Below are 23,810 nucleotides of genomic sequence, written 5' to 3'. Positions count from 1 at the left end.
AATCCCGGTTGGTAGATCTCATAAGTTAAGCATCACTAGATTGTAAAAGACTACGGAGTGGCGGTTTTCAATAAAAAATTTAAATTATTCTTATTTGAAATTATAAATGCAATCATTCATTTACAGATTTATTTCACTCCAGTAACTCAGAATATGATACAAAAAGATAATAGAAAAAACCAACAACACGGAAACGTTTTGTCGAAACTATACGAAGCTTATGGGTTTTCATTATTATCAAATTGATTTATCGAAGTGGTCATCCTTATTAAGAATTATTTTCCTAAAACTTAGGCTTTAGATCGTTTTCAGTTCTTCTCAATGATTTTCCTAACCAATCTGCGGTTTACATGAATGCAAGTTACTTGCATACATACTTCACTGTTATTTTTGCATTTCAGATCGCCTTCAATTACTGCCTTCTAAGCGCTTCACTTTCTCCCCTTAAACATTCGGTAATTACGACGATCGGCCTTATTGTCGGCCTTTCGCTACCCTCACCTGTTGCATAATACCTTAAGTCGAATGTATCGAAATACTTACGCAGCAGATCACACACGTCTGCATATCTTCGCTATGTTCATTACTACTCTGATCTCAGCTGGCATCACATGTTTGGCTTAAGTATCTGGGTAATCTCCTTTTACGACCCATAGCATATTTAGCCTATGAAGTACTTAGAAGCTGGCCGAGTGTCAGCCCGTCTGCTACTACGGTACACAGTACAATCAATTTCCAATAGCCTTTTGGTCCGATTCGTTTGGTGTTGAACGATCTGTCGTTTGTTCTGGCACCTCTATGCCTAGGTACGTGAGGCGCGACCAGTTTACCGATGCTTACCACTACTGGCCATTATCTGCCGCAAGAAAGACGAAGGCCAAACGCTCTTCGCGCCGGTCCGCATGTAATCTTATTATAAGCCACAAAGAGCCCTTTGGCCTCGGTCTGTTTCTCGATAGAAATTTTTATCGGCTGATCAACTTGAAGCGTGGGCGGGATAGATCAGATCAATGTACTAGGAAATATGTGAACGTCTATTTTCCTGTGAAAGTTGCCCAATAACGAAAGACAAACTGACTGGTAAATGATGATTCTGAATGTCTTAGCCTAAACTGTTGTATATCTAAATTCCTATGCGTCATAATGAAACCAGCTAAAGACTGTCCATGCAAAGAACCTCGAGAGCCAAAAAAAAGAGTGGGAAACTTGACGGTTAATTGAGGGATAAACATAAGCGATCCTTCTTCATCATGATCTATTTGAAAAGGTGCGTTTCATAGTCCGATTAATAAGATGATAAGATGGCAATAACGGTTATTCCATTTTTTTACGGATCGTCAATTACTATGAGGTCAAACTTGCTTGACGCAGAGATATGGAACTTTTATTATCCAAGAAAAGGTACTCTCAAGGGAAATGATAGTACCTTTGCCACCGAGAAGTGTGTATCAACAAGCAACAAAAAAACCAGTTAGCTAGAGATATTCACGAGAGGTAGTCGCTATGACGAAAAATCTTTTACCCATCCTAATTACGTGACCCTGCTGTTCTAGCCAACGTTACATTCTTGGAAGAAGCGGCAGGTTTCTAGAGCATGCCTCTAACTGCTACCGAACGCTTGCCCCTGAAACCAGCGTATATGTACTTTGTGCCCCTTTTTTTTTGGAAAATGAAAATAAGCATTGTAGTGATGAGGTAACATAATTTCGCGTTTTTGAGATAAATTCCGCCAACGTATGAAGCATCCACATATATAATTAGTACTATATTTATTCTATAAAACGCGCGGTCACCATCGAATGGATTTCGGGCCGACTTAAACGCGCTAAATGTCTGTGAGGGTCGTCGTGGCAAACCGCAATATCTTATAAGCTTCCAATTTAAAAAGATTAGAAATTGAAAAGATGTTGAGTCGTGTTCATACTCCAATTTCCGAGTCCATATTATTTTTTTAGAACTTAGTAGCAAAGTCTATAGAGATGCATGCACATTAACCTCTATAGGATACGGTTAGGGATATGCCTTCGGACGATTCAGAGTAGTCCGTTGTCCTGCCTCGTTAGTAATTTGGTTTTCGATTGTTGCCACATATGCTCCTCTACCTCATGTTTCTATAATAGGCAAAGAACCATAGGCATTTTTGGGCAAACATGCTCATGATACTTTTCAAGGGATGGCGTATCGTACAAACATGGAAAGCATCCTGAAAAGAGGAAACAGCTCATGGCTTATTCTCATGGTCCAGTATTATTTAAGCCACTAAATAAAAATATTAGGAACACAAAAAAAATCTATCTACTGCCTATATTTTATTTTGATCAGTCTCGCGTTTGCGTCGACATTTGACAATTGCGCGAAAGCATTTTCCTGCGGGAGCCGCCGCAGCCGAGAAATTACTACTCTATACCATGCTAGCTAGCGATGGACTGGGGAAGATTACACGGGTTTTGTGTAAATATGTTGTCCACACATGGTGGCCAAGGCCACCATTCTCTATTCGTTATGAGCAGGTCGTTGCGACCATTGGGTAGTATGCCCCCAACCGAAAGTTGCCAACCGTGACATCAACAACTCAATGCGATACATACACCAACAAACTGAATTCGTTGACAAGGCATGTGTAAGCATTTATTTTCTGTGAGTTACGGCCAATTGTCATTTCGCTGCTCTTGTTATTATTCAAAAACAGCAATGATAACATGGCCATAGTACAAAATGTGCACCCCGATGGTGTTGAACGCTATCTCAGGCAAGCGTTCAGCGCTGTGAGTAGGGCGCGGCTCAACGGTAAGTACTCGCAACTTATTGAAACGATCGAAGATCACGCATATTGATATGTGTGAAAAGAGCTACAGAAATTCGGGCATGTAAACATGTACTATGATATTTATCAATCTAGATAGGCAAATAAGCGGAATTGCTCTAGAGTCTCGCGTGCACGAACGCGTACGTTTCGAACGGTCGTGATCCACGCTGCCCGATTCGACATCGTATGCCGTGACGTGTGCGGTTAATTGCAGTGGATCAATTGCTATAGGACGCCCAGGCCAGCCCTGTCTGCGACGGCAACGGTAACGCTAAACATCCGCCGTGTAACCTCACACCTCGTTAACGCGCAGCGGCACTGTGGGACTCTCCAAGATATGCTTTGTTCATTCGACCAATACAGGCCCAACTAGAATCACAGTCCGTTCGCTCACATGAGGGTGAAGACGATGCACAGAAATGGTTAGCGGCATTCCGCCGTCCGGCGACATCGCCTTAAACAAACAACAACGGCACCGTTAGTGATGATGGTTATGTTTGATCAACGTGACGACGACCAAAAATGGAATTACAGTCCTCTGGAGATGGCAGTTTCGTTCATGTACATTGTATTTATGCTATACTTAACGCAAATCCACAACCAGATTGAGAAGATGGGACTGGCAAGATAGTCGATAGTGCACGATACTCCTACCACTTAACTATCAAAGAAGGAAAAATACAGTGTCGAGATTATGGCGCTAATAGCAGTGCTTGTATGCAATCGCGAGATGCTTAATCTGATGTCATTTTTCATTTAGTTGTCGTGGCTGCATTAAGGTAGCAGCGCCGACAACGAGAACGTAGGGGAACCGACCGGGCGACCTCATCGTCAGTACGCTATTCCTGATTTATTTTTTAAGTGGCCAACAGTGTTCATAAAACATGAACGAAACTCGGACAAAATCGAAAAATCTCGTCCATTGTAGTAAACAAGCTACGATTGTATAGGTCTGTTTAATCAGTTCCTTTACATCTTTCGCATCTCCGAACGTATCTTTGAGTGTATACTGCGTAACCTTATTCAGTCTAGCTTAGCCTTGTTATCAGCATAAATCCCATTAACACATTTCGTGGCATACGTAGTTTACAAAAACAGCGGGATATATTGTATGAAATACTGAGTTATCTAGCTGTATTGGCTTTACCTATTTAAAACCCATTGGAAAAATTCGCATTTGTCGTGTTATCGTACGTTAACTCTTAATACGCGAGAAATTCTCACAAGATACGAAATGCGTGGAAAATGTTTTTTTTTCTGATACGAAATTTAACTTCCTGATCTCCTTAGATCAATTCAGTGAAGCAAGCTCATCAAACAAGACGATTGACGATACCGCTAGTATCAGTCTTCAACAAATAGTGAGTTCCCTAACTAAAAAGCTCAGAAAAATCCATACGTTAAGCATAGATCCCACATCTTGCAGGAGGAGTTATGCGAATAAAACGCACCTAATGATCATTAATGTTGCTAAAAATAACCCATAATCTCTTATATTGGGGAGTGGGGTGGGGTGGGGGGGGGGGTAGGAATCATTGATAATGAATATGTCGAGTTTTATGAATTGATCTGTATTTACGTGACAGCCTGTTTAGCAGTTTATTTAAATACCCTATCAATTTGATTTGGCCCGTTATGTGAACAGACAGAAGATTTTCTACGACAATTTCACGACAGTTTCAACACAGAGGCAACTCAATAAATCACCTTTGATTTAGGCTAGAAACGTATACCGGCCTGATCCACTTCGCTATACTAGATCTATTTTCTCTGCCGTATAGTTTTCAACGGCTATGCGACGCTTGTCGAGCAACAAAAATCGAAAAATCGTCGCGTCTACTTTTTGCTGCTGCTGCTGCTGCGGACGGTTGGTGCCCGTTCGTTATGACGAGATCTACAAGATCGCGATGGATCGCCTGGAAAAAGAATAAGATCTCTCATCAACTAGCTAGCGAGTGTCCCTTGCACTCGGCAAGGAGTGCGTGCCAATGCTGAGTTACTGTTGCCTCCTGAGAAGGAATGGATACCGAAGCAGCAGCTGATGAGAGCCGGCCTTGCCTATGTTTCTCCGTTTAATTGTTAGATCGTCGTCATTGTCACGATGGCTAAACTCTATAAGAATGATGGTATGGCCATTGCGATGGCTGCTTGGTGATACGAACCCGTGATATACGACCGCGATACGCCTCAATGAATGGGATGATTGACCGAGCGTACTACAGTTATGAGCTTAAGCAAAAAGGGTTCGATTTTAGGAAGGACCCCTCAAATTTGTGACCGAATCGTTAATAAATGCAATATCTACATAGAAAAAATAAAATGGCTACCATCGAAGAGTTGCTTTTATATTTATTTTTTATAGAAGAGAACATATTTAATGGAAGTATTTTAGTTGGCAAGATATTCTTCGAATATTTGATAAATCAAAAACGCTTAGTCGTCTCGCGTATGATTTTTGTGGCCTTGCCAAGCTTCTACCCGTTTCGCTGGTTCGTCTAACACTGGAATACGCAGGCAACGTCAAAATTTCAGCTGTGTTTTATAGGCCATGCCCGAAAGATCTGCAAACAATGGTCGAGTAAAACATATTTCCTGAATCTAGCTTGATTCTCAATACATCGCCACCGAATCAGCAAACGAGAGATGACTGGACAGAACGTGAACTCGCACGACGGATTCGTTAACTTAATAACAGTAATTGTGCTTCCATCACGCACGAGTTAGAGCGACATCAGGATCTTATTTAGGGGCATCCAACGAGTTATTACTAGCGTGGAAAACATATGAGATCTGAGCAATGATATATTATTATGCCATTGTCTTAACAGCACTTTTTGCTTAACACATGCATGATGCCTTAATAACGCCACTCTTATTCGAAATTGAATCCCCATGGGCTCGTAATGCCGCTTTGTAATATCTATTGTATATAGCCCGTCGTTATAAGTAGACACGGATTGATATGGCAGAGAGATAATTAGGTACTAAATAATTACGACTACAGAAAAAATAATTATTGTTTCAGCTCAAGGATACGCCTCTCCATACCTTCAAATTGCGATAACTACTGAATCAAAAATCAGAAAAAAAAGATCTTGATTTTAAAATAATCGTCTTCGATTAAATAAAAGCAGAATACGATCAATAATATAACTTATATTGCTAATGAATGTAAATTTCTTTAACAACAACTTCCTAGAAGTTCTATTTCCTTCCTAGAAGTTTATAAACTAGCGTCTACCCAATTCGGCAATATTAGGCAAATGCATATAATATATCTGTATAGAAATACGTCGAATATTACAATGGACACTTAAATCATGATAACAACAAACAGCCGGGACTGCTGCATCATCTATTAGGCCGACTGGATAGAACGGTTTAGGCATACGACGATAGTGGTCAAAAATATAAAAACTGAATCCTGATTCCTGTACAATACCTTGTGCAAGGACACAGGATGTTAGGAAAGTATGAACAAACGACTTGAAGAGTAATATTCCTTTTTACAAAATCGTACATGGAATCGACGAGGCGTGTATTGTTGGTGACTCAGATAAACAACTGATAGACAGGTAGACACTAGAAAAAAGTTAGTAACCTTTAAATTAAAAGTCTGTTTATATCACCTAAATATCATCGCCTTTCGGCTCCTCACAAACACACGTTCGTCATGTATTTACCGGGTGAATTCGGTTACCAGGCACGAAACGTAACTTGATTTGAAGAAAATAGATTAGTTTCAAAGAAAGAAATCCACGCGATCCTGTCGCTTGGAAGCGCTTTGTTAACCAATGATATAGAACTCGCTAGGGAGGTTATTCAGCCTAACTAGTCTAAGCAAAAATGAAACTCTCCGAAAACAAAAAAAAAAAAAAAGTTTATGGAATTTCGTTTCATTATTATTCGCTCACTTAGGTAAGAACGCGTGTTCTGAAGTGAAGGAAGGATAGAAATAACCGACGAAATATATCAGCAAACTTCACTGAAACAAGTAAGTTCTGCTAAGATTATAAAAACAAATTGACGTTTTCTTAGAAAAGTCATAAATATTTTTCGTTTAATATTTGATTTGGTATACACGATACGATCTACAAATCTATTAGGAGAGGAACAAAAAATAACGTATCGTATAAAGGTTTATCTGCGACACTGCCGAGCCCTGGGGGCGTGTAGTTTTCTGTAGGTATTGTGTACGTGAAACTCTTTTTTTTTTGCTTAGTGACTGATACACCTGAAAAGTTAGGCAATTTTAAACACTGGATAGCGTTGTAGGCAGTATAGGACTTGATGGATGAACAGATCCGAACTGCTACTCCACGACTGCACACATCCCCAACCAGTGTCCATTATGAAAAGCTTCGTATGCATCTAAGTACTATTAATATTACCGCGAGCGCCGATGCTTCGTCCTCACTTATGTAACACTTCTTTATCTAAATAAATCTCTTTATATAAAATGACTAAAAATATAAGCGCATTTCGGCTACTGTCATCATATCAACAGATCATAAAAGGCTATATTCGGACAGGTTGACGGCCATATATGTCTCTATTTGACTCAGTTGTATCGATATTTAACGGCGACGCATGTTACGGGGAAGCGTAACATAAACTTAACCAGCTCGGTTTAGTTCTCGACTCATGTTATAGCCTATTATGGCCCGCCTAAAGGCTAAATGACGTTGACTAGACACGCCCAAGTGTATATGTACAAAGCAATGGCGATTGCATGTCCTACTGCTATCACTGAAACATTGACTGCTGTCTCCGTATTCAAAGTTGCCCTTTTAAGCTATGGCTATGATGTAAGTGGACTGGACTAGGACCAAGATAGGACCAAAGGCGAAATTCAATTTAAAGCTGTGGTTTCACTGAGGATGGAATGTGATCTTCTCTGAAATTAAGGCGGTCGACGATAGTCGAGTAGGTGGACGAAACAGAATATGTTCCGTCACCACATACAACTACCACACTACGACCATTGTCCAGGTTAGTTCATCTATAACCGTACGAGGCGGTCGAAAGGTCGGGCATGTCCCCCCGAACCACTATACTTTCAACGCGAAGTGCAGCGAGGAAATTCACTGTCACTACTGAACCAGCAACATTTTAGGCACTTCACGGGGCTTCACCCAATCACAAACTGGGACAGCAGATTGAAAAACGAAAGCGAAATATAGTTTCATAGCCCGTAAAGCAACTGCTTAGCTGGCGCATTGTTCGTTGTAGGAGAGTAGTCGATTGACTACAGTTGTCTGCGCGATGAGTTAACGCTGATACACCACTCAGCATCATGTTTCGTTCAAGCGATAACGTTTGCGTCCGAGCACTTCTTCTTTTCGTCGTATAGAATTGTGCATGACATAGCGCACTGATGACGTCGCACCGGGACACCGAGAATCTTCGCAGACAAAGAGAAGCATCTGGGTTCTGATGGTTTCGACAAGATCCATGACGCTGTCGGTCTATCTTCATTCGAAAAGTAGAAATGGCATTAAGAGTTTGTGCCAAGCGCCACATAATGAGTATATATAGCACTATATAGCACTACACCATGCTATTAGGTAAGCAGTCCAAACGGCACTAAGTGTAGAATGTCATCGAATTTATGGGATATTATTGAAGACGTGTAGAAAGAAACACAAAAACTTCCGATAGTACGTATCCGCAGGTATGAAGATTGCCGTGGCTAGAACGTAGTTTTGCAAACTGGACACCTTTAACTTAATGGGACACCTTCAACATGGGTGTGCGGACTATACCACAAGAGCTATACCATTGTTTTGAGATCTAAGCTCGGAGCACTCCACTCGGCCGTCGTGGCCTGTACGCATTGGTAGAAACGCCACTGGAACAACAGTCAAATTCTTTAGTTTTAATGTACTGGATTTATGAAATTTCGATGTCTCGCAAAGTGTGTCTATAATTGTGCAAAGTAGTAGTACTATATACTGTGTCCATACCTTGGCCCGGACGAGGTTTGATATATAGACAAAAGAAGCATTTTATTTGCTGGGAAATAGATTACTATTTTTCTTCGAGTCGATATTTAGATCTTCAACCAGATAATACTTCGATTCGTACTCATGGCATCGATAACACACATCCATGTCAGTGAGATTCATAACAAACTGTATACTACCCTACGACAGATGGCGCTATATATAGGAGAATTATTACGGACATTTCATTTGGCCAAGCTTTTTAATCTGCGACAGAACCCAAATAAAATAAAGTACATTTTGCCAATACCACAATTGTGCCACTCTTCCCTCTCTGAACGTGTTTTTTTGGATACAGGCCAAGCTTAAGGAACTTTTTCGCCTGATGATTTGTTGAAACAGACTTGTTCGGTGGTGGTCACCATATCAGAGGCGTCGTCATCGAACTGGATTCAACTTGCTTCCATTCTATTCGACCTTACTTACTTAAAGCAACTCTACTACAAACTATAGCAAGGCCCTACTTCATTATTTTGTATGAGGAGTTTGCCTCTAAAGTCGGGTCTACGCCAGAACGGGCTTGGAAAGCACCGATAGCGTGGATCCATTCGCGAACCGCTGTTTTCTGATGTCCTTATAGCGCCGCTGGTTTACTCGAACAAGACTGAAGTCGGATGACTCAAGTCCGCGCAAAAATAGTCCATTATGGTCGAATTGAAAACTCGTTCCCCGCTTGAGCGATGCTGCTTGGCGGTGGATCGTTGTAGAAATAACGCTTTTTACTCTCTTCGCCAGAAGCACTACCCGCGGCAGCGGCAATGGACATTATGGCAGGCTACCTGTCTTTCTTTCGTTTCATTGTCACCTCCCTCTCGATCCAACGTTCCTGCCCCTCAGTATTGTCCTGCTCCATCGAACGGCCGCAGCGCAAACTTCCCATGAGCAACGTGCATGTTTTGTTCAGCGGTTCTGTACGCACCGCAGATCATAGCACGGCAGAGCGCGATGAACGACTGGCTGATCTCTCCATTTGTTGGTGCGTCTCGCGCACGCTGCTTGCTTTCAGCAGACGAACGAATTACATCTCCGTTAACTGACAGGGCCATAGCGGCAATAGCTGAGGTCGATCCTAGGCACAGAATTTCTCTGTGCTGCTACAGGGTTGTAGCACTTCTCGGCCTTTTCGAGAGTGTCTACCCGAGCCCATATAAGTATTCTCCGAAAAAAGGAGCACGCAGTAGAGCCTACGCTTAGTACACGTGGAGCACTGGTGTAGTATGAAAAAATCGATCTTTTTTTTTCTTATCTCTTTGGCTCCTCTAGAGCATTTATCTGTTTACGTCTACGAGCCCCGGCCAGAATTCACCGTGATGTCAAAAATTGCGCTATATTAAAGACGGTTCATTCAAAGGAACTTGATAAAGGATCGTTCGTAAATGATCAACCCTATAATAGAAAGTAAATTTATGTTCCGAAAATAAATAAGCCGAATTTCAGAAAAAACACCTGGGAAAAGAGTCGTCTCTACGCTATTCTGTCTATACTTATGTTTACAATACCTAATAAAAAGACTCGTTCGCAGAGAGTTTAGTTTTCCTTAGAGACACAGCCTCTTATTTACTTCATTTTTCTTTTCGTTTTATTATTTTTATCATTTTATTAGTAATTTTATTTTTCGTATTTTTCTTTCTTTTAATACAATAATAATGATAATAGCCATATGAATTAATATTAAAATATTACATTGACGTACAATTAACAGTAATTTATTCAACATCGTGATTATGGCTTTGTTGAAACTTTTCAAGCGAAGACATTGGTCGATTTACTTACACCACCTTCATTCATCATCACCACCTATTTCTTATTCTGCTACTGACAATATTGTTACTATGATTTTCATTTGTGAATTGATACTTGAAGATCTACTTCATTGAAACATTGTCTGCTGTACTTTATTCCATTTTTTTTCTATCTGTATGTATGTATGTATGTATGTATGTATGCTAAAATAAATACAAAGTCTGTATCTTTGTGTATGGCTGCGTATGTTCATTTGTGTGTGTGTCTGTTTGTGTTTATCCGGCCATCAAAAGTTGACTCTAAGTCGCGTAAGTGCTCGGTACATTAACCATCTATTTTAACAACGTAATTCACGAGAACTTTAACGGATACATTGTCTATTATATATAATCTGGAAGGTTCATTATACGATTGTATATATATTTATGTATATTCGTTTGATGTCTATGATACAAAAAGCGATTCCGCTCAAGTGTCTGCCCGCCAGTAGAAACGAAAAGCCAGGCTCAAGGACAACGGAGATCGACAATAAGCACCATCGGCGTGTCCATGTTGGAAACAAAGCGAACAAATACGTAGCCCTACGCTTCGTTCGAAGACACGCTTTTATCTGCAGCAATTTTCTATTTTCATCAAGTTTGTTATATAACAAGTCTGTTTTTGTCCCATGTTTATCTTCGACTTGACCTACTTACATAAGCATCTGCATTTGCATCGTTAAGTCTTTCTTCGTCTCTCCATTTCTACACCGTCAGAGTCCACTTTCTCTAGTCACTCTAGCTCTAATCTTCACACTTGTTGTCTTCTCGTATTTTCTTTTTATATAAATAATAAATACTTGCCTATTATTTTATATCATGTACTAATACATTTATATTTACAGATCGTGTATGTGTTATGCGTGTGTGCTTCGATGATTATTAGATGTCAGCCGTTTTGACTACACCGCCGATCATTTGAAAAGCATAATTATTATGGGTAATATATATAAGAGAGGGAGGGGGAGAGAGAGGGAGGGGGAGGGGGAGGGGAGAGAGATGGGGAAAGGGAAAGAGCTATTTTAAAGACTAATTTACAAATTAAATTTGACTGTTTTTCTTATCATCTAGCGAGTGGCGTGTTCTTACATTTTGTCAACAGTGTCGTAAGAACGTGCTCCTCGTCTTTATTAGAACGTAAACGCCCTAACTTTAGGTTGTGTGCTAAAGAGCACAATCGACTTATGCTGCTAGACTATTATCATCAGCTTTATGAAGCTTTCCTAAAGGCTCACTAGACGCTACGGGAACGGCGGTTTTGCTTTGGTTAGCGCCGCTACTGTTTCCATTGGGCAAAGCGGACATCTGGTGAACTGGAATTGTTTCCGAGACGGTGGCAAAACTCGCCGGTGAAGCTTCTGATGTCACGGGCAAAGCTGACTCCGTTCGTTCGACGCCGTTTGGTTCCTCACTTACATCTACATGAACTGGGGAGCTTGCTACGGAAGGACTCAACGCCGGTGGACTCGGCCGGCCTATAATTGAAAATATTCATATCATAGTTGTTTAGCCACTTAGAATGATCATTCAGTTACAATACAGCAACGGCTGGCTTTAAGCATACCCAGGGGGAGAGAGACCGGGATCTGACCAGATCGTAGAATCGTTTTAATGGAAAAAGTTGTCAGGACACTCTCACAAATCATGTTGTGGTACGGACGTAAGACTATCAAGTAGATCGAGCATTCAGTACAACAAAAAAACAGGTGAAAATTGACACTTACTGTCAGGATTTTCGATCACAGTCTCTTCGTCATTGTCATCATTGTCTGTCAGGAACTCGTTGTTCAGCGGACATTGTTGACAGCGGCCTTCATGAAGACCATAGTTGAGGCAAGTACTTCCCACACACTCGCAGCACCCATCGTGAAACCATCTGCGCACATAAACGAGAACAGGCAGCAGCGTTAGAGCATAATGACTAGAAATACCGGTCGCTATTCTATTGCTAGTAACGAATACCTACTAAACGAACTTTTTACGGCGAGAAGGCACATCAGCCATTCATAGGGCACCACTGCAGAGACGTGATCACCGTGCTAATAGAAGTGATAAACGGATAGCGATGATGCTTACTACATAATGCAAGTGTACAAAGTAAACCTTCTCGCATCTGATGGATTAGCGTATTTTAGTCTTTTAGGACAACTGTCCAGTACTAGAATAAGACAGAAATCAGTTTATTCCCGCCCCGTCAGTCACACGTTAAGAATTATGAATCTAGTTTTACTTCTACATTCTAGTTCTGGCATTTATTACGGTTAGGCAATCTGCTTGTCCATATCCATTCGTTGTTTGTGAAACCATATCTCTACTGACGTAGCCCCTCTCACAGGGTTGCCTAATTGCTTCGGCATCTAGGTATTCTTCTCGAAGGAACAAGCAAACGTATGCCTTACTCTGTCTACGTGTCTAGCCCACCGGCCGTGGCGTTATGTCGTCTCGCTCATTCGAGATCTCTTCACCAAGAGAAGATACCACCAAATCGCTTTAATCTATTCGGGTCTCGCGTATTCAACAGGTTCAGCTCAGGATAGTACCTGTACACTTGTTTATGCTCTGCCGCTGCAGGCCCAGAGTAACGTACGGGGAAATGTATTACAATTATATAGTTTTTATACCCGTCCATTAAAATAAAGCTGCTTATCTTCGTCACTAACACAAGGAGAATATGAGCGAACGTCTCACGGCATTGACAAGATTCTCCTCATAATAGGGGGTGAAAGTTCGTATGGTACACACAGGAAGTTAGTTGTGCCATAACTATATAAGTGTAGTTTTTTGTCGATACTTGTTGCTCACCTGTAACTAGTGGCGCCAAGACTCATGCAGTTTTCGCGACATTTGTTTAGCGACAGGCAGGGCTTCATGAAGGCAACAGTACAGTTGACGTCGTCGGCTTTTGTATTCGAATCATACGTGGGGTTGATGTTGATCGGTGATGGCGTCGAGTCGATCGAATCATTTATGCCAACTGGATGCGGGATGACTGTAAAAAGAAAAAGATCCTTATCTCACTGCATGACAAACACCCCCCAAGGCCAGCCTATGAAAACCTAAATGCGTCCATTCATTGGTTGTGCTTAAAAATTCAGCAAAATGTCTATGTCACGAATGACTTTGTATGTATATGCTATGTCGCTTATGTTTCATGTGTTTGCAAAAATCTCTCTACCTTGGATGCGCATACTCAGGCTGAGATTAAACTACTACTGAACAAAACTATTTTATGATGACTAGCGTAGTAATCATGTTACGTTAGCTATTCGAACGCGTTCGTCGCTCGGGTCCCAATAGGCAGCAAAGAGCTAAAACTCTAAACAAGACGAAGGGTGACGATACAAATTTGACGACGACGACGGCGTCTTTTTTATGTTTGGTGATGATACTGATTACGTACTGCTGACAAAGTGTATGTCCTTGTTGAGTCCGATGACGGTGTGATGCGCTGGAAAAGATAGGGACGTCCAGCGCCCCTGTGACGCATCGACACTTTCCATGAGCAACTGGAATAGCTCCGGAATCGGGTCTGGGAGATCTTCGACGTTTGATTTTTGACTCAGCGAAAACTCTCTATTATCTTTTCGGCAAACATCTAATATCAAAGGGGCAACACAACAAAAATGAACGACAAGATTGAATAAATACAATGCTACTTGTTTCAGCGATGGGTGATCATTTGCTGAAAGGTAAATTTTCTTTGGGTATAGCCATAGGCACAGACGAAAGCTGTCTTTTGTGCAAGGGCCAGCGTATTGTTGAGTACGAGCAACGCAAATTAATCAACGAATACGATATTTGAACACTGCTTTAAAGAGGCTAGGTTATATCTAGCAATAGAGGCAGTGTTTGATAGACGCTCTATAGGCGTGAGTTCTTTTTCTTTCTTATTGGAACAAGGCCAACATACACGCACACACGGTATAGCGTAGTTTATCTCACCATTGGTTAAACCGATCCTAAAAGGGAAAATACTTTAATAAATAATGGCTACCTGTTCGAAAATGTTTGAAACGTCGTTAAGTAGATATTCTGTTCAATAATATGATACAGTATGGAACAACGCGCTCAGGGGATTATGGTCATCAACCATAACCAAAAGATATACCCTTTAAATGCGTCGGTGTTAGCAAAAATCTAAAGCTATACTATATATGAGAAGCTTCTACATGTTGACCTTCAGGACATATGATTGGGTAAAAGGCACTGATTGTGCGAGTGAACGTACCAACACAAGAACAGCAATCCGTGTACAGGTAGTCGAGGCAGTAGAAACAGTCTTTAGCGCAGGTGATGTTGTTTCGTACAGGATCTGGCCCACATTTACACGATTGGGTCAGGAGGCATTTTGATACGACGCTTCCACAAACTGACTCATTACAACCATGCGGCAACGTCTAAAAATTCAGAGAATAAAAGATGTTACTAATCGCATAGTTCATTTGTAACAATGGTGAGAACAACGTAGTACGAAACATTACGGCACAGTCGCGTCTACTACAAACGCGGGAGTAGTCTCATTCGGGGTAGAAATAACAGGTTCGGGAGAGATCTATTGCGTAGCATGCGGCCGTATTTGCACGACATTGAAAACGTGTGGAATACAATTCTTCACTCGTCTCAACTTCCACAGTTATCCAATAACAGCGTTAAAGTGCACGGGAAAGCGTTATCAAATATGGCTGTACAAATTAGCAGATTCTTAATTGACCTTACAAGTAACACCGTACCAGTTTACGCAATACCTTTGAAGGCCCATGCAATCAGAGATGGACAAATGTAGTCCACTATCATCGAACCTATATATATAAACGCTTACCGGTTTTGTGGGCTCGGCGGTCGCTACCGTCCGAGCGTAAAAGCATATGCAGACGATGACTAAACAGCCAACAAAATAGGCCGCGGGTCGACATCGGCTGGTCATTTTCGGGCGTTGATCACTGCGGCAATCTCTGAAAGTGACCAGACAGAAAGATGGCACAATAAGCATAAAGATAGTCAAAAAGTTCACTCGTTCTCTCACTTAGACAAAGCTGTCGATGATTGAATGCTTAATGCTTAAACCAAATTAAATCTCTTCTATTTCGAGCTCTTACTGCCACCGCTTTCAGCTGCCTGCTTTAAGCAGGTAGTGGACAATTGCTAGTGAAGGCAAAACGGAAGATGAAGCCCAACTAAAGAAAACGATCAGCCGCTGACTGCTTCAGCCTTTCGGGGACTCACGTCATCGACGCGAAGCGGGACGTTAGCGATCGACAAGAAATAGACTAAGGACCTCCCCAATGTTATCACCTGCTGCCGCCTGCTTATCATGTCTTGAACGATGCGCTGTCCGACGTGAAGATGGCATCTTGCTTGAAGATGACTGAGCCGCTGCGTTTTCGTTTCGAGGCTTAGAATTGACGAGGAATAACCGGGTGCGTGTCCTTGTCGCGCGAATTCGTAGTGAAATGGCTAGCACAGCAGAGGATTGCAGACGGTGCCTCATTTCCTATTTAGTAGTATCCCCCTACACCGCGCTGTGCGTAGTAAATACGAAGTATAAAGCTATCGTATTTTCAGTCCGCTTACCTTCGATTCAATGGCTAGCGATCATTTTGCTGCTGTCTCGACTGCTTTTCTCAATATCGAAACGGACCACCTCGGTTGAAGAATTCAAACAAGAAAATCTGCTGTTTTTGCCATTTCTCTTGGAGCATTGACAGAGACATTATATTTTGTACGTAGCCAGCATTGGCCAAATAACGGGGTATGCTTTATTGATGACCAGTAAAGGAAATATTACGAACATCCACACAAATGTGTACATCTATCGCTGGACACATGTCGTTGCTGGTTGTACTTTGCATCAGCTGAAATTTCTTGTAAGTCCTGCTACTTGGAAACTCGAATAGTCCTGCAGCGACGACGTGAGACTGCGTACGGAATATGGTAGAATACAGAAAGAAAATTTGATGTACAGCAGTACAGGAGCGCCACGGTGACTCGCCATATTGGCTTCACCACTGCCACCAGTCGGAGTCCTTAATTTGTGCAATCACGGTATCCCGTTTGTAATAGTCGCCGTCGTCACAGTGGGCGTCGGTTAGGCCGGTTTCATGTTTATTCGCACCCTGCACTGTTAATCAGTCTGTCTGAGAGCCAGTCACCTCGCATCTGAGCAATATGAGTGCCGCTGCTCCGCCCTCGAGAGCTTGAAGTCTTGAAGATTTTCGCACTTCGAAGAAGTTGCGGGTCTGCGTGAGCTCGGGTGCCTGTCGTCTGCACTCAGTAGTCGCAGACATTGAGCTAGTAATCGTTCATCTCCGCAGAAGCTCAAGGGGTTGAAGATCGGCCCCACAGCGGCTGGACGCCCGTCTAATGGTGAAGTATACGTGGGTGGTTGGATGAATGTTTTTGCGCCGAGTAAGTGTTTCATTATGATATGTGTCCCGTCTCGCCGGCTAGCAACCGTCATCAATATGGGGGTGAGCTTGGGACTCAGCCGAAGATCAATACGGGATTCCTCCTGGCGCCAGCGTACTGGGATTGGCTGGCCTCTCACACGGTATCCTACATCGCGTACAAAAGCACTATACCGTGTACTCCAAGACACTAACGAGGTGTAGAGGCACAGCGGCGAATCGACGTGACCGGCCTAGCAACTTACAACAATGAGACATCGGGAGATCTTTAAGCAGCAAGAGTTAAAGGGGAATGGGGCGGGGGCGGGGGGACAACTCCTCGACAGTAACACCTTCCGCCTGAACATCAACCCCTCACCGCCTCTCGTGTACAGCAAACCAAACTACCGAGAAACAAATCGTGCTGGAATCGCTTCTACACTCGCCCTGTCGTATACACGCGTCAATGGCTAGGTCAAACTTGTCGACGCATCTTGCCTGCTGCGTGGAAGCTCAGCCTATAACATACAAATGACTATCGTCAAAAAGCTTCAATTAGCCTGAGTTAATCCGTTGGCCATTGGCATTGTTTATCGGTTTACAATGCTGATCGGCCAGTATAATCGGATGGCTAGTGAACCCATCTGCCGATTTGCGAGTCATCTCACCGCAGTGATGGCGGCAGATCTCTTGTCGCTCACTAATCCGATCCAATAGCAAGCGCGTGCGACTCGGCCTAGCTTGGCCCAGGGAGCCTCGGGTGATCTTCAATGAACCCTTCGCTAATAGTTCCCTGATCCAAGTAGTATAGCTGTACGCAAATATTTGTCTTAGCGCGATAGTCCGTATGAAGTGTTCCGAAACGCTGATTGTAAGGTGGTACTCTATTGTGTATACAAACAGATCTGAACTAGACATCAAATTGACGCTGCAACGGCCGAGTGACGCATGGCAGCTTCACCAGTATAGATGTTCTTACAGTCAGATCAACGCTAAAGGATAAGGATATCCTTAAGCTAAATTTACTGAAGTCACCGCTTGTATATCGGCTCGTAAACAGTGTTTTTGAGGTCAGTGATCGATCATTATAATATCATAGTCGAGGTATCATGTTAAAATGGAATACTTTCAAGATTATTATTTCTGTTATCAGATAATGTTGCTATTATTTTATGGAGTTGATTCTTAAATAATGTCTCGACGATGGAAAATATCTAGCAAAGAAAGACGGATCATCGTCATCTATACAATCTCATCTTTACTGTGTACAAGATGCTGGCCAAATGTAAGCGCGTAAGTGTTCTTTGCGTCAGATGGTGGAAATAGTGATCTATTTCCAAGTGCTGGCTCTCAGGAGTCAGCTGTTTCTGGCGTCATCTGTATTGGCGTCATCGCTCGAAACGCTACTGCGATGCCACCCACACCATTGACTTCGTACGATGAAGTATGCACTCTCCACCACGATGCCGCGCAACAGTAAATTTTCATATAACTTCATCTGGATGCTTTTTGTTGTTTGTCGCTTGCATAGATCGACACGACCTTCGTGTAATCTAAAGTTGTGCAACTGCACAGATCCTTTGCAGACGTGATAGGCAAGGGGCCGTTTGCGGATCCTTACTTATCGGGTATTCGGCGGCAGGACCTCAATAAAGGCTATGACATAAGTGACAAGCATCACATTGTCATCTATGATTGAAACGCGCTCCTGCTATGATTAGTATAACTATAGTAACCTACTATAATGCTGTTTTATTTTGCACTTTCTATATTTTTAATCCTCGAAACACTTCCATCCGTCTGTAGCGTGTGTGGTGTCTGTGTTCATGCTCCTGACGTGCAGTGGTTCCTTTCTTTCTACGGCCCCTACCTCGAGGACTATTCTTCTCGTCTATTGTAGATCATAAGGATACTATCTTTAATCATTTGCTGGTCATTGTGGCGCGATATCAAGCTCGTACAGTGTCCTATAGTGATTTTTCGTTCTCTTCCGGTAGAAAGGTTCGTTTAGATGCCGATGCGGGAACCATCTCCTACCATCAGGTAGAGAGATGTCCCAGAGATAAACGCCTAGATAATGACAGAAAAAAGAAGCTTTGACAACACTCCCAACCCCAGCATTTCTGCTGCGTGAAAATGTACGGGACACATCTGTACTGGTGTTGTGCTCCTATTCGCTATACATTTTGCTAAAGGGATTCGGCAGCAGGGAAATAGGACAAAGACAAGGCCTTTTTGCGACGACTGAAACTGTCCACTTCATGTCATACGCATCAACTTCAAATTCAGCCACTTCGACGTTGTGTTAGCGCCGATATCTTTTCACGACCAGAAATTATTATTGTGAGTACTATTATTATTGTCGTAGCAGTAATTGTTGTTTAAGAGTCGTGAGAAAAAATAACCTGACCAAAGTGCTATTTTCTAGCATGAATACTAACTCTTTGGTTGAGGGGTAGATGAGCTGTTGTTTTGCAGGATGCTAATGGCGATGTCCGTCCTGCTAGCGTCGACGTCTCGGTCGGGTGTACGAGATATCTCTCAAACAAAGATGGGAATCGTGATTGGTTGGTAAGGTGAACAAGACTGCACGCTATCACACGTCGTCGTCGTCGTCGTCGTCGTCGTTTTTCCACCACTCACCGACGACTAGCAGTGCAGCTATAGGTGTCGTGCTAACAAAACAACTCTGATGGAAATAATATTATTTCGCTCCCCTGCTGTTCATCTTAACGGTTCTTTCTACAGTGTCAACATAATAACGATGACGGTGACGGGCGATACGCTAAGCAACACTAAGCTACGTTCGACCGTCAAAGCGGGATGAATGAACGGCTCCTTATTGGCACGCACTTTGTCGTTGTCTATCAATGAATCAATCAATCGATCGATCGATCGATCGATCAATCAATCGACTCCGCCAGTCAACGCTAATTCGTCTGCTTTTCTTCTGCAGAAGTACGTCTATAGACGCACAGGCCTACGCGCACCTCTACTTCACATTGACGATGCGCGACACTAGCACAACAACATGGCTGATTCGTCCCCTTCACGCGCGCTCTCCCTGTTTCTCGCACACGATCACTTTCTCCTTTATTCTAGCACTTCTCCTATTCTACTTTGTTATATTTAATAGCTAAAACGCGTCACGATCGCTCCTTCTACCTTCTTTACTATTCGGCTCTGTCGCTGGCTATTGGGCGGCTTAAGCATGCGCGCAAGTGCCGCACGCTTCCAGACGTTCGTCGCGCTGGCGTATATCGCCGAAACAACACTTTTCTCTAACACTGGCTCAGTGATACCTAAATAAACACCAGAAGCACCAGCATTGGTTGTCGATCAGCACCGGGTAGCTAGCAGTGTCCAGAGAATAGAGAACAAAGACGTTAAGGTCTTCTCTCGCTCCCTGTCTTAGCTCTTTTCTATCTCCAGAACTAAATGGTGGGATAATATCGCGCACCGTCTGCTAGGACGGCAACAGTCGACTATGGGCCGTTGCTGGCGTGGCTTTACCGTGTCGGTCGTTAGTCGCCAAGACGCTAGGGCTGCGGATATTTTTGGGACAAAGAGGTTTCCGATCAGCCGGCCAACTGCCGACTTGTCCGCTCCCGTCGTTGCTCTACCGCAATCGTTCCTTTTCCCTAAGCTTCTTCTACTCGAGCGACTACAGCGCGCATTGCTGTTCGACTGCGTTATAGAGCACCTTTCGCGTTTCGATCGAGCGCACCAACTCAGCTAGCTAGCTAGCTAGCTAGCCAGCCGTCAGCGTCAACAGCGATAGTAACACTACTAGGACCGACGTGACCGTAAACACTCTTCCCACAGTCAGCGACGCTCTCTGATAGAACAGAATAGGACGGAATGGAAATTAGGGAACTGGTCTGTTTCAGCGCTGCTAATGAAACCTCTTGAGCGTCCGTGTGAGTCAGGGCGTATTTGTTGCACCGTTTGTTGTTAATGGCTTAGGCAACGGATGGCCAGCGGACGTGCCTCTGTTAACGGTGCTACCTGCTATCGCAAAGTCTGCTCAGTCGACCGGTAGATGCACTGTGTTTGTATGTGGGTGCTCTACCGGCATCGCCAGTCTGAGGTCGTCGAATTTGCCTGTGGCTACTGTATAATCCTCCGTCCCTGCTATTGTCGTTCCGTAGAGCGTCGCAATAGTTCAGTATTGCTCGTGCCTTTTGAAGCTCTCCCACTAGAGAATTCTCGCGGTATTTTGTGTTCACGTTGCTCACAATTACTGCCAGCATTAGCTTTCGCACAGATCTCTAATGCACACTGGGTGAGGAGTTGCGTGATCGTCGTCTTGCTCGGTCGGTGTTGACAGGACCCCCGCTTCCGAAATGTATAGGTCGGCTGATTGCTGCGCTTCTTGTAAAAGAGTATGTATTTACCAAATGCTGCGCATTTGTATTTTTACCAGCTAACGACTGTCGTTGCGCCTGTCATCGTTTTCGTCACTGGCGAATCCGGTAACAGCCGATTATTAAAAGACACTGCACTTCGCGGAATCAATCACTAGGCCCGTTGTTCGGCCTTTAAAGGCGTGTTGCTGCAACTTTCCTCTTCGATGTTGTCTAAACAGTCAGTGCTATGGCAGGCTCACAGACCCATCGTTTCTCCATGACACACGATCGGTCCTATTCATAATTTATGTTACTACAGTATGCACGAAATTAATGAAGCTGTATGAAATCGGCCTGTAGTAACTCGTCTACACTCGATGACACCTTCGTCGTTGATGAACTCTTGCTTTGTATTCGTCCGCGCACGCACCCAGACGCCAGTGAGCCTGTGACTGCGGCTGCAATTTGCCTGCAGGCGGAACTCGCATCGAATATCGCGTATCGTCGTGAGCTAAACAGGAATAAAGCCGAGTGGAGAGGGCCTGCACGCTCCAGTCCGCTACCCTCTCCGCAGAATAACTGAGCAGTCGCATTAGCGAACGACGTCTGTTGCTAGCAGCGATCCAGGAACGATCACGAATGGACAGAACGGCGCGATCGGTAAATCAGCTTGATCCCTTCTTCTACAAACTGAGTAGGTAGCGTTGTTATTGTTTGCATCGCTGCTGATGGCGACGCTTAGACATCGGGTTACTGCTGCAGAGTCTCCGTCGTTGAGTGCGACCTCTGCGGTTATCGGATGTTGGCTTGCTATATTGTACAGATAACCACAGCGATCGGTGGCCAGTTGCATCAATCCAATTGCACCTGTAAATTGTGTGAGTATTGCCACTGTCTAAGAGGAACCTAATTCGTCACGAGCCGATGTTCCTTAAAGTGAGCCTCGACTAGGTTTAGCCAGCCAGGGCAAAGTCTATACGTAGGCAAGGCTGATCAATGCGCATCGGACAAAAGTGATCGCCTTTGGAAAAATCATTGAGCACCGGCGCTGGTCTGAAGTGGTTGTTTTCTAAATCAGAACAAGGTCATAGTAAACTAATTGAAAAGTCGTTTTTCCCTCATAAATTCATTTGAAATACTTTCTCGTGGCCAGCAAGTACATGACAGCTGGAATGGACAACTGCAGGACCTGTGAGAGGGCTTGACGACCCATCTGGTACGCTCGTTTCCAGACCGTATGCAACGATCAGCACAAACGGCTTCCTATTATAGCCGTCAATAGTCGTAACTTAATTTCCACAGACTTACTGTAATTACACACAGACTTAACGTCCCGCGCTTTAGCTATGTAGAACTGATCATGTTGCTTTGATAATTAGTTAAGGAAATACTTATAGCAACCGATCGTTGATGATGTATAGGTAATCAACAAATGAGTTTTCAATGGACGATGAAACGACGAGTAGGCGACGTGATTCATTTAGCTGAGGAATAGTTCCTTGAATGCTTTTTCCGGTCCTTCGGCGACCGGTGCTCGAAATTCTGCCATGTTGTGATCGTGCCGTTTCATAGGTCTGTTGGAGGAAAAGCTAGCTAGTACCGGCGAAACCCGTTCGAAGTAATGATGCCTAAGAGTTTAGCTAGCTGTCGGAGAAAATAAATATTTGGTACGCGTCGAAAACGGCATATCTATAATAAATAGGTGGAGTCGTGTACGTATCAGCAAATTGTAAAGATTGGTCAGATGGCTCTCTCTAGCGATAGCTTTCTCTCTTTACATTTTAGTCCGCTGCTAATGAATGGTGCTTAACTATATCGATCCATGCTACGAATCTCCTCGGAATTGTTTGCAGTCACGCATACCGCTATACCACATGAACGCGCACGATCAGCATAAAAAAAAGCTAGTTCGTACTCCGTGTCTATGACCAGAGTCATCAAAGTTGCTTCATGCGTTGTGGTACGTAAAGGCGATCCGGATGGCTGCAAAAGACCAGGTCACAGCAGTTCGTCATCCGATAGGCTGGTCGTAGATCGTCGCCCAAAATAGCAGCGAAAGTAACAACTCAAAGTTAGAACGCGTAGGAAATGGCCCCTAGGTTTCCGATAGGTACTGATTAGCTAACAACGCAATAAGGGTTAGTTACGAAGATGGTCCGAGACTTTTACCTTGCAGACTGCACTCAGCAAGTTCAATTTATTATCGATCATAGTAGAAATACTGTATTCTAATGTGGTTTGCTAAAGCGCTGAACCTAACCTTCAAGATCGATCTTCATGAGGCAATCAGCGATGCTTCTAATTTCCTAAAATCATATACTATCTGCTCGTAATACGCTATATTTGAAATTCATCATGTCACAGACAGTATTATACCTCATTGATGGCATCACGAGTCTATATTACACCTTGTCGAAATAAATTTGACCTCGATTTTCCCTATTCACTTCGATGCTTCAATAAAACTTATTTCAATCGTGATCTGA

General features: G+C 43.1%; 1 protein-coding gene across 1 annotated transcript; it reads right to left on the bottom strand.

The window, feature by feature from the left end:
- Positions 1-10,332: 10,332 nt before the first annotated feature.
- On the bottom strand, positions 10,333-21,829 carry LOC111243878 (twisted gastrulation protein homolog 1-A-like). The gene is made up of 7 exons (XM_022790135.2): positions 19,417-21,829; positions 15,412-15,544; positions 14,821-14,989; positions 13,993-14,187; positions 13,395-13,581; positions 12,317-12,468; positions 10,333-12,067 (listed from the first exon to the last, which is right to left on the bottom strand). Exons 2-7 carry the CDS (start codon positions 15,514-15,516, stop codon positions 11,775-11,777), a joined length of 1,101 nt encoding a protein of 366 aa, XP_022645870.1. The 5' UTR covers positions 15,517-15,544; positions 19,417-21,829; the 3' UTR covers positions 10,333-11,774.
- Between the last annotated feature and the right edge of the window lie 1,981 nt (positions 21,830-23,810).

The sequence above is a fragment of the Varroa destructor genome, unplaced genomic scaffold, assembly GCF_002443255.2.
Source record: "Varroa destructor unplaced genomic scaffold, Vdes_3.0 BEIS01000002.1, whole genome shotgun sequence".
In the NCBI taxonomy this organism is placed as follows: domain Eukaryota; kingdom Metazoa; phylum Arthropoda; class Arachnida; order Mesostigmata; family Varroidae; genus Varroa; species Varroa destructor.
This window is presented reverse-complemented; position numbering and strand designations above follow the sequence as displayed.

Coding starts and splice junctions, on each gene's coding strand:
- LOC111243878 (XM_022790135.2), bottom strand. CDS start 15,516: ATGACCAGCCGATGTCGACCCGCGGCCTATTTTGTTGGCTGTTTAGTC. Junction 14,188..14,820: donor GGATTGCTGTTCTTGTGTTG/GTACGTTCACTC, acceptor CTTTGATATTAG/ATGTTTGCCGAAAAGATAAT. Junction 12,068..12,316: donor TGTGATCGAAAATCCTGACA/GTAAGTGTCAAT, acceptor TTTCAATTATAG/GCCGGCCGAGTCCACCGGCG.